This window comes from Oryza sativa, chromosome 2 (assembly GCF_034140825.1).
Source record: "Oryza sativa Japonica Group chromosome 2, ASM3414082v1".
NCBI classification, from domain to species: domain Eukaryota; kingdom Viridiplantae; phylum Streptophyta; class Magnoliopsida; order Poales; family Poaceae; genus Oryza; species Oryza sativa.
Window position 1 is genome coordinate 31,647,580 of NC_089036.1, and position 11,273 is coordinate 31,658,852.

General features: G+C 52.5%; 1 protein-coding gene across 1 annotated transcript; it reads right to left on the reverse strand.

Moving 5' to 3' along the window:
• Positions 1-6,492: 6,492 nt before the first annotated feature.
• PIN1A (auxin efflux carrier component 1a-like) lies at positions 6,493-9,636 on the reverse strand. Its single transcript, NM_001401976.1, has 6 exons — positions 8,298-9,636; positions 7,928-8,201; positions 7,728-7,813; positions 7,477-7,634; positions 7,109-7,185; positions 6,493-7,024 (listed from the first exon to the last, which is right to left on the reverse strand). Exons 1-6 carry the CDS (start codon positions 9,421-9,423, stop codon positions 6,958-6,960), a joined length of 1,788 nt encoding a protein of 595 aa, NP_001388905.1. The 5' UTR covers positions 9,424-9,636; the 3' UTR covers positions 6,493-6,957.
• Positions 9,637-11,273: the final 1,637 nt, after the last annotated feature.

The following is an 11,273-nucleotide window of genomic DNA, read 5'->3' on the forward strand; positions in this document are numbered from 1 at the left end:
CAGATGTTGCTGTCCCTCTCTGCGATCATGTCAATTATAGCACGGAGCCTTCGTTTTAAGTTGCCATGTCCAGACACCATGCTTCCATGGACGCGGATCAGAAGTGTACAACCCAACGCGTTTCACCTGTGCCCCAAAAAAAATGAGTTAAAACGATGCATTCAAGCTGTGGCGCCTGCTGCCCCCATCCTGCTTGTTTTGCATGGTCCCCCCTGTTCAGGTTCAGGGAGAGAGGTGAGGTGAGGTGAGGTCCCCCTTGCTTGGGCCGTGCGATGCGGCAGCTAGCGTGAAGGCACGCTCGCGAGTTCGGCACTCGCTTTCGGTCGGGGGGGCCATTCAATTAAGCTGCATGGACGCACGTAGGACGGCGACGTTCGTTAGCCACGGACGCCGGAACGCTTGCGTCCACTTCCCCGGAAAGCTCGACGGAGAGAGGGAGAAGGCCCCGGTAGGCCTTTGCTCACCCTGCAACAATATGCTGTCGGGCCGGGTCGACATCGACAGCCCGAGGAGGAGGAGATGCGTTAGCTATCCAGACTATCTCGACAGAGGAGCTCATGGTGAAAAAAGGATTAAGTTTTTCTCTCGCGGTTCAGTAGCTTGGACATTAATGGCAGCCAGCTCGAGCGGTTGTGCTATCACGTCCGGTGATACAGATTACAAGGGGACACGGGGAGTAAGTGCCAGGGGTGCAAGAGGCGGCAAGCGAAGCCGGCGTGGGGACCGACCGCTGCACGCTGCAACCTGCAAACGGAGGTGAAACCTCTGCCCTGCTACAAGCAGTATACACGACGTAAACGCTGCTGACATTTTTGGTTTTCCGTTTTTAAAGCCTTTCGGCTCAGGTCAGAAATCGTATGGCCCGTGGTTTTTCTACGTGTGTTCTCTTTCGCTGTTGCTTTCGGTGTCTCACCGAGGGCAACGTGCCAAGTGCGAGACGCCATGAAATCGCTGGAGTCGCTCACAAAACTGTAGCTCAAAATGGAGGTGGTGCTTTGTCCGGTCCCTGAAGGCTGAAGCCTCCGTCGCCCCTGCAGGCCCACGTGTCGCCCTCCCGTCGTCTCACCGATCCATCCTGCTCCAGAGACTACTACTGCTGGAGGCCACCCGTTCGCGTCAAACTCCAAACCGGCGCAGTGGCCGCCTTGGCGCCACATCCGGCACCGTCAATTCGGCGCAGCAGTGAGCCCCATTGGCATTACACGGGAAGGCCCCTGTGTCACGGAGCATTCACGCCCCGGTCGATCTCATCGTACAAGGCCACAACGCCTGTGACGGAGACGTGGTTTGGCGGCATGGGATGATGAGAGGCCCCGGCGATAGATCACGCCGTACAAGGACCGGATAGTGTGGCCATGATGCAAGCCTGACCCGGGACAAGCGAAAACGTCCAGATTGTTTAGGCGATCAGGTTCCAGCTAGCTGATGCTGATTTTACATGTCACAGGTCGGCACGGCACCTCTCGCATGGTGACGAGGTTACGTTTGGTTGGACGGAACACGGGCGTGTGGCCGGTGATTCCAGGATCGATCGTTCGCGGGGCCGGGCCCCGTGATACGGTGATCAGAAGCTGCCACACGCAGGGGCGCCGGTTCGGTCACTGCTACGCCACAGTTAAATCTGCCGGTCCGGCGGAAGCTGACACGAGGAAACGGGCATGGCATCATGGCGCGGCATGGCGTGGCGTGGCGTTGCGTGGCACTACGTGTATGTATGCGCGTCCGCGTACATGTCAGGCGCGCGCGTCAGACGCCATCGTCGATCGTTCAACGCACACCGTACCGTCAGATCAGATCAGATGGCTGCCGGACTCGGACGGATGCGTGGGTCGGACCGGCTCAATTAAAGCCTTTTAGCCTCTTCGATGGATCGACCGGAGAACAAGACGAGGGAGGAGGAGAGAGGGAGCGTGCATGCATGCAGATCGCAGATGACTGCGCGTCAGCTGTACGCGCACGGCGTCTCGTCCTGCACGGCGCCTACCTTTCGCGTGTACCGTGGCGTGGCGTGGCGTGGCGTGGCGTGACGCCAGCCAGGTAGACTCTCGTACGTGGCCCCCCTCGCCCGCGCGTGTGCCAGCGCATGGCCCGCCCCCACGTCGCGGCGGCTTTGCGCGCGCGATGCCTCCCGCCGAAAGGAAAGCCGAGAGGGCAGAAGCGCCGTGCCAATTCCCCCTCGCGGCCTCGCCGGTGCGTCCCCCGTTTGCCGGAGCACGCTGATGCTGCCGGTGACAGGAGCGAGTCCTGCCTGCGCAGCGCGCGAGATGCCGTACGTGCGTGTAGCGAGACGCATCGTACGGCGGCTGGTGCGCTCGTCTGTCGACCGGGGCTGTGCCTAGAGATGCCTTTGCTTCCCTTCTTTCGTGCCGATCGAACCCTTTTTCTCTTTTGCCATCGATGGTCGAGGAGGCGACGCCATGATGGGGGTGGTGGGCTAGGCTAGGCTACCACCCGTCTCGATCGTCTTTTGTTCCTCCTTCCGAGCACACACACCATCATGAGCGCTCTGGCGGACGATCCATGGCTTTTGCATGCGTGCCGGCCGGTCGCCGCTGCCCTTTGAATCGTACCACCACCACAAGCTGAGACTTCAGAGGACTCGCTCTTCAGCTCTCGTCTCTCGTGTCTGGAATCTCTGAGCCGGCCGTGCTGTCCAGTGCATATCCGACGCAGATGCAGGTGGGAGGGAGTACGCCGTTGCTGTTGACGACTTGACCGGTCCAACTGTCCAAGTCCAGACTTTTGCTGGTGGCATCTGGGCTGCGAAAGATAGTTTCATCAGATGGACTATCGATCGGTAGCCATGAGACGATCGTGCGTGTCCATGTCCAGGGAAAGCTCCGGTGATCTTTGTAGAACGTGGTGTTTTCCCCACTTTTTCTGAGAGCTCTGGAACTGTGCTTGGGCCGAAATAATTGAATTGACAACAATTTATGGCCTCTTTGGAATGACAAATGTTACGCTGGTTACCTCATGTAGAGTGCTAATCAATCGCCTGTAATTGGTGGACCTAAACGCATCCCCTCTGGTATGAGAAACCATGTAGCGGTGATTCCTTCGTGATAAAGTGGGTCACATGTTTGATTACAGAAAGCCCAGCTTGAATGATGCAGATGGCCGGTGATTATTCGCGGCATGCATCATGCTTCATGCATGCCGCGAGCTGGCCAGCCTGTGGTCACTTCCGACTTTTTCGTGCAACTGTGAAGCCACAAACCAAAACCATTTTTCGCGAAACAATGCATCAATGGCAACTACTGTCGTTTCACAGGTCTCGGAAAAGTCTTAAAAGGATAGTCAAAGTGATTTGGCCACTCTCCCTTCTCCTTTCGATGCGAGCATTAGGCATTGATCCGGTTCATTGAACCGTGAACTTTTCTAATCTCTTATTAAACCACGAGGAACAAATGCCGAGTCCTCATATTTTTCGTAGGAATAGGATTGGCATACCATATTCGCAAGCTCACTATCACTCTATCAGACTCACCTGGTCAAAAGAAAGGGAAGAAAAATGCTGATTAGACTTGGTAAATTCATCTGGAATCCCAGCTCTAAAATCTCCGGTAAGTAATGCGCCTTTAACATCTTGGCATCCGGTCACACTAAGCGACGACAGGTCAGATGCTAGTTTCTTTTTTTATACATTGGCGGTCACGTGGTTTGATAGAGGTGCTAGTTTTTTTTATTATAGCCTCCACTATAGTTTTGTAATTTTTCTCTTACTATATCAATATAAAATTATACGTGATATTATTTGTTTTGAATAGTGTTTATATCAAATATAGTACAAAATTGGTTACAAAGTATGACTTGAATTGTAATACTCCCTCGCCAAAAAAAAAAACCAATCCAGGAGGCGGTGTGACAAGTCTAGATTCGTTGTATTAGAAGTGGTTACATCCCCTCTTAGGTTGGATTTTTATGGGACGGAGAGTGTAGGTATTTAGAATAGCAGTAGAGTTGGATTTCTTATCCTAGTCTATCTCTTAAATAGAGAGGCACTACATATTATAACAGTACGATCATTGTAACATAGGCGAGCGAACGATTAGCCCTGACATAACTTAACAAGAATTGTCGATACCTTCTTTTTTTTAACGAATCAACGAGCGCCAATTTTATTGAATAGAGAAGGAGAACTTTACAAAGCGAAAGGAAAAAAAGAAAGGAGCTAAGACCTTTGGTCCGAGCTAACTAAAAGAAAGCCACCTATTAAGACTTCTCGCTCCTGCTAAGGCCCAAGTTTTGGCCTCTTCCTTGATCTTGGCTAAAAGGGAGGTAGCTGAAAGCTCCTTCTGTTGGAAGGTTCTGCGATTCCTTTCGTTCCATATCTCCCAGGCGACCAACAACATCAAAATGCAGAGTGCCTTCTTAGGTGTCTCTTGTATTTTTGCGGTAGCCTCCCACCAATCTAGCACCGTTGAAGTTTGCCGCCATAGGCTAGGATTTATTTGCTCGCACGTCGCCCACTACGCTAGTGCCGCCCAGACTCTTTTTGTGTATCTACATTCTGCGAGGAGGTGCATAGCTATTTTCTGGATCCGACGACATAAGGGGCAGATGGAACCGTTTGGCCAACCTCTTGTCGCCAGCTTGTCAGAGGTCCAGACTCTGTTTTGGATGATTAGCCAGGCGAAGGTCTTACACTTACGCGGTGCCCAGGCTTTTCCAGATTAGCCTGTTGAAGTTGGTAGCGGTGGTTCCAAGAAGTTGCGCGTTATATGCCGATGCTGCTGTGTACTCGTCGTGGTTAGTAAGCTTCCATGTTATATTGTCCTCCTCGTGCTCTACCAGGTGTATAGCCTGAACGGCGCTCCAAACCCCGACAAGTTGATCAATCAGGTCTGTCGTCCATCCCGCAGTCCCTGGCAGGTCCAAGTCAAGAAGCCATTGGTTCGCTTGCGAAGGATGATGCTATTTTTTAAGGACCGTCCATAATCAATGCTCTGGGATGTAGTTTGACAAATATCGTGTCGGTGCTGTTAGCAAGTTTGGAACTTATATGATATTCTTTCACATTGACCCCCATGTCATTGTCAATGTCTCTTTTACAACAATAAACCTATGCATGTTTTTCATATTACCACGGCTCTTCCTATGTGAAGGATTTGGGTATAAAAATGAAGATGCCTTTAGAAAGACAAAGGCTGCGTTCGTTTCAGCCTCTTCCCAACCCCTCTCCCTCGTTTTCTGCATGCACGCTTTTTCAAACTGCTAAACGATGCATTTTTTTGCAAAAAGTTTCTATACGAAAGTTGCTTAAAAAATCAAATTAATCCATTTTTTTTAAAAAAATAGCTAATACTTAATTAATCACACGCTAATGGATCGCTCCCTTTTTCGTGCGGAGGAGATGGGTTCCCAACCCCTATTAACGAACACAGCCTAAGGAGAAACTACACCTGAACTGAAACTCGCATTTCGCTTCAAGTAGTCCTGCTATGTATGAGCATGGTGGATGCAACACAATGAGATACGTGGAAAGCAGATCCTATGACTTAACTACACATATAGTTGAGTCACTGATACGTGGGTTCCACTTTAGTAAGGTCCATATATCAGTGGCTCAACTGCACAATAGTTAAATTAGATAATCCTTTTCCGTACGTAAATGCAAGCCTTTTCTTTTTTCCCGGAGAAGAGGGGAGATGAAGGCACTAGCCGTGGAACGAACTGAACAGGTCTAACAACCATTCAACCAAGAGGTTAGGCGGCAGATTCAGAACAGTGGCGGAAAATGAGCAGGGGGAGCACAGGGACCCCAACAAGGCACTTAAATGCGACAGCAACCTAGAGGGCCCTGCTTGTCGCTGGATATGCTCCACCGGTCCACATCAAATCCCACATTAGCGCATAATGCCCTGCACCAAACGTAGGGCCACCAACCCCTTCGCAATATTTTCTCCATCAGATGTTCAGAACGAATGAACTAATCCAATCAGTCAGTTAATAGTACAGCGCGGACAGACACATTTTCTACTTGAAGAACTACATATACAAGTCAACAATTCCGTTTATGTCCATTTGTTGCCTCTAATATGTGTATAGAATGAACCTTAATCTGATTATGAACCATTTCATGCGAAATCATCTAGTTTCATGCTTGGTTAGAACTAGCTCAGCTGATCTCCATGAATCTACGGTACTGTGCATTCGTCCGTCTCCATGATTACAGCTAGAGTCACTAGCTTATTGGTGCCATCTCCACGTAAGCGACCTCATCAGGTACTAGTACTAATTGGCGGCACACAGCTCTAACGGCCGACATGTCTTATCAAATCAGCAACCGCTGATAGGGAGTGAGGCCTCGTCACCCATGCGTTTCTGTGGCTTCGACTCGGCCAGGCGAAAGCGAAAGCGGCTCTTCTGGTCGCTGTGCTAAACGATTTTTGGAGCAGTAGATTAGACAGCAGTGTGCTCTCCATTTAGTTGTGCACAAAGTTCCAATTTGACGTATAGGTAAAAAGAAGAGTGAATTTACAGCAAAAAGACTGGAGTAATTAGTAGTAGGAGATTAATCATTCCAAAGTAGTAGTCAGCAATACCACGACACGAACAAAACAAGGTCGATCTCTTGTCAGAATCGGCGTCCGTTTTACAAGGGTCAGCGCAGCGCAGCCAACCAAAACTCCCACAATCCCCTCCCAAAACCGAACCGTTTCTGTGACCTGAACTGGATCCTGTGTCCCCCCAAGCTTTGTACTTGTACTTGCTTTTGGTGCTCTTTTGTGACTCACCATTGTCCTAGCTAAGCTAGCTACCATCCTGTCCTCCCCTTGACTCGTTTGACTCCCTTCCAATCCCCCTCCTCCCAAATTCTACTTCAAGAAATACAGAAAAGAAAAGAAAAATCAAAGAGTCCTGACTTTGCAAACAGTGTACCAGCTCTGTCTTCTTCTCCCCTCTTCTTAACATGGCTGGTTGTCAGGAGCAGGAATTTACATGCATGCAACTCGATTACAGCCCAAGCAAGATGTAGTAGACGAGGGTGATAGGCAAGGCGATGAGCATGCCAAAGATGACACTGCGAGCAGGAGCAAAGGCAAAAAATGTCAGTGGCCCGTCGATTCAGGACAGAGTGCAAACTGAGAGAGAATCTAGTACTTACGCTGTGCTGAGAATGCTAGGGTGCACGCTGTACTCCTTGGCGAAGACGAAGGGGACAATGCCCTGGGGCAGAGCTGCCTGTTCGTTCGTTCGGTTTGGACCAAACAAAAGAACAACAGAGAGAAAAAGGTTAGCCAAAGCAAAAGGCTTTCGTGCTGGCCAAACGTAGAAAGTGCCGCGGCCGTGGAGAGCAAAAGGCAGGAGAGAAAGCAGACGCGAACGAGCACGAGGGGCTGGGAGAAAAGAACGACGCTGGCTGGCTGCGCGCGGTAGGTTGCATGCCCACCCACACGGAGACCTTTATTTTCGGTGTGTGACTGTGCGTGTGACAGTGTGTGCGTATGGCTGTTCTTTTCCGTTCCGGTTTACCTGGACAATGGCGACGTGCAGGAGCGTGCCACGGAGTCCGACGGCGAAGGACGCCGCCGCCATCACGGCCGGCCCGGCCAGGAACCGCACCGCCATGGCGTACGTCGCCACCTTGTTCCCGCACGCGATGATGTGCGGCTGCAGCGCCATGAACAGACCTGCATGCATGGCGAGATCGCAAACTCAGGGGAACAGCTCGTGACACTGCCGGGGGTGAGGTGAGGTTAGCATGGAAACAAGAGAATACCGACCGAGACTGAACATGGCCATGCCGAGCCCCGCGTCCGACAGGATCGAGATGGATTTCAGGACGATGGCCGGCATCTCGAAGTTCCACCTGCAACGCCAAAACGAGACGAACGCCTTGTCAGAACCAGACCACCACACCGCACCACCACAGCACGTACGAGCAGATGGGTTTGGGTTTGCGAGAAGCCCGGGGTGTACGCACCTGAAGCAGACGAGGGACCAGATGAGGCCGATGAGGCTGGAGTAGGTGTTCGGGTTGCGGATGAGCTTGCGCCACACCATGATCAGGATGAGGCGGGTCATCACGCTCGTCGGCGGCATCGCCGTCGGCGCCGCCATGGCCTTGCTGGGGTCGGCGCCCGCCGCCGCCGCCGCCTTCTCGTCCCCTGCCTCCGCGTCCCTGTCCATGACGCCCCTGTTCCCGAAGCTGAAATCGTCCCGCTCCACGTAGTCCTCCCTGTCCTTCGCTCCATCCACTGACGTAAAAGAAATATACGAGTCAGTACAAATTAGCCCAAGAAATGCTCCCCAAATCAGGCAAATAGTACACGGTGAAGATAAAAGATTGCTACTTTTGCGGGGGGACTTGACTGCCGCGGCGTCGTTGTAGTCTGGCGCGCCGCCGCCGAAGACGTCGGACACGGGCGACGCGCTGGAGCTCCAGACGAACATGTGGAGGTCCTCGCCCTTGGCCTGCCCGTTCGTGGCCGCCTTCTTGGCGCCCTTGGGCGCCGACGACACGGCCGGGTTCGGCGCCGGGTAGTGGCCCGCCATGGGCGCCGCATTCGACGCCGGGAGCGGGTACTTGGGCTTGGACGCGTCGTCCTCGTAGTTGGACGGGCGCGGCGTGGCGCCGGTGCGGACGCCGAACGCGTCGGCCGCGCCGAAGTTGGAGCTGCGGCCCACCATGGAGTAGAAGTCGGTGTGGTTGAAGCTTGAACCCCTCGGCGTCGGGTTCCGCGACGACTGCAGCGAGTAGATCTCGGCGTTGGTGAGGTTGCTCGGCCGCGGCGTGGTGCTGGAGAAGCCCATGGAGCGGCGGGAGTAGATGTCCGAGCGAGACGCGTTGGAGCGGCGCACGGTGACGTGTATCCTGCCGTCCTCCTTCACCTCCGTCTCCGTCTCGATGGCGTCCCTCCTGCCGTCCAGCGACACGACGTCCGGGTCGACGACGATGGAGGCGATGTTGGCGGCGGTGTCCGGGAACTGCTCGGTGATGAGCATCCGGGCGCCGCGGTACTCGAACATGAAGAGCATGAGCGTGTACCAGATGATGCACTGCAGCACGACGATCTGCACCATGAGGCTGCCGGAGAACTCCCCGTACATGCCCTTGAGCAAAGGGATCCCCATGACGAGCGTGTTGGGCAGCGTGGAGAGGGAGAAGAGCGTGATGGTCCACTCGAGGCTCCCCCGGCGGCTGAGGTGGCTCCACGCCGTGAGCATGGCCAGCACCATCAGCTTCTGCAGCGTGTCGGCGGCGATGAACCGGAGGTTCATCGTGTACGGGTTGTTGGTGGAGATGAAGTGGAACGACAGCAGCGGCACGGCGAAGAGCGCCACGAAGCGGTTGATCCCGGAGCACTGGTCCGGCGTGAAGATGCGCCACCACTTCACCGACCCGTACGCCAGTATCATCGCCACGTACAACGGCACCATCGCCGTCATCACGTGGTAGAAGTCCGCCGCCGTAATCATCTTCGCCCCCCCTCTTCCCTCCTCCTCCTCTTCCTCTCTTGCTTCGAGCTCAGCTCAGCGCTCACTCGGTGGCACTATTTCACAGCTCAGCTCAGCTCAGCGAGAGGAGGCGGCGGAGGAGGAGCATTTGATTGGGTGTGTGCGCGTGCGAGTAGGATCGGTCGATGGGTAGCGCGGTTTTATTTAGGCGAGATGGCAGCGCGGCCCGAGCTCGGTTTGGACCATCCCTTGTTTGCTTGCCTTTATCTATCGCGATGCGCTGTGCTGGTAGTACTATCTGCGTTCTGCAACCCGTATGCGGTATGTATCCCAACCCAGATCGAGCGAGACCGCCCGGCGACCGGGTTGGTGACAGCCGCCGAGCCGTCACGCGCGCGTGGATGGATCGAGCTGTTGTTCATGGGGCTCGTACATAGATACGCCCCCGCCCGGGTCGGACAGGGCTTTTGCCGGCTGATTCGCGTGGTGTACTACTATTGAAAAGTACTATACGGTATTTGCGTACACTATGCATGGTCCATACCGACGTACTAATAGTCCACGCCATGTTAGGAAATACGAACAAAAATTACAAGACTGTGTCATGCATTCCTGTCGCTGTGGCTCAAACTATTCAGAATTTCAGATCAGTTGTTTTTTTTTTTGACTAACTCAGGGGGTGGGGGGGGGGAGTTTGCATATGAATTGTCTGGTAAGATCAGTTGTTTTTAGTGATGAGAGACATTGCTTCCGGCGCTAGACTTTAAGACTTCGTGGAGTGTAAATTGGGCGCTTTGAATCGAATTACGCCTCTGAAAGTCTCGGTGAACAAAATCAATTCCCGTTTTTATTGGATTCGAGGTACGTACAGAAGCTCGTCAGTCCGTATAGGGGACGGCGGTCAGTGACGTGCCAGCTCCCTGTCCTTGCCTTTTGTTTCTGCCAAATCTCGAGTGTTATCGGTAACGGAATCTGAAAAAGGAGCCATCAAAACTACCACAAATGTCCCGAAAATCAGATCCAGAAAGGAATCTGCTAGTGCTAGCCTGCACCGTAGATGTGAATATTCCTGAAACGGCAACTCGGTAGTCGGATCCGGACCAATCGCCACCATATCTTTCAACTCCTCCACTGGCAATAACTTGCAGCTATAGAAGTCAATGAAAGCTCAAGCGGTAGCTTGCTGAGGACAAGTTGGAACTTGGAAGTGAGGGAATTTCATGTGTATTTTCCAGAGAGTAAATTCAATCCTGTAGCCATCACGGAAAAAATAAAAGATATTACTACTCCACGATTTAAACATTGTAGCATCGGTAGTAAAAGCTTAGAATTCAGAGTTAGGGGGCGTTGCTTGTGATTGTTCCATCATTGAATTGCGTAATGTTCAATTCTGATCTTTCTTTTGCTAAAGTTTACTCCAATACAAACATTCTATCAAGTAGTACTCCATTTTAGTAATTTTTATCAATATACTAAGTTATAGATCAAATAATCTAATCGTGCAAATGCAAACACAGACATGCTAGCTAGTCTCCACCTAATTCAACGCTCGCAAATACTATTCCCATTTTCTTTTGCCTGGCTACCAGATAGATCACCCAGCTTACCATTGGAGGGAAAAACACAAGTCCAAGTGCGACAAATTGCCACAAACTTCTCCATTTCTGCACGGGAAGCCGTGCTTTGAACAGTGCGCAGGGCCATATTTAACAGCAGGAGTAGATCGTAAAAAGAGGCAGGGAACATGAAGATTGGTAGTGGCGACTAAAAAAAGGGCGAGCTGAAGATAAAGTCCCTGGCCACGCTCGCCTGCTGCCTCCGTTCCCGCGCATGCCACACCCCGCCATCATCGTCTGCTGCACTGGCAGTCT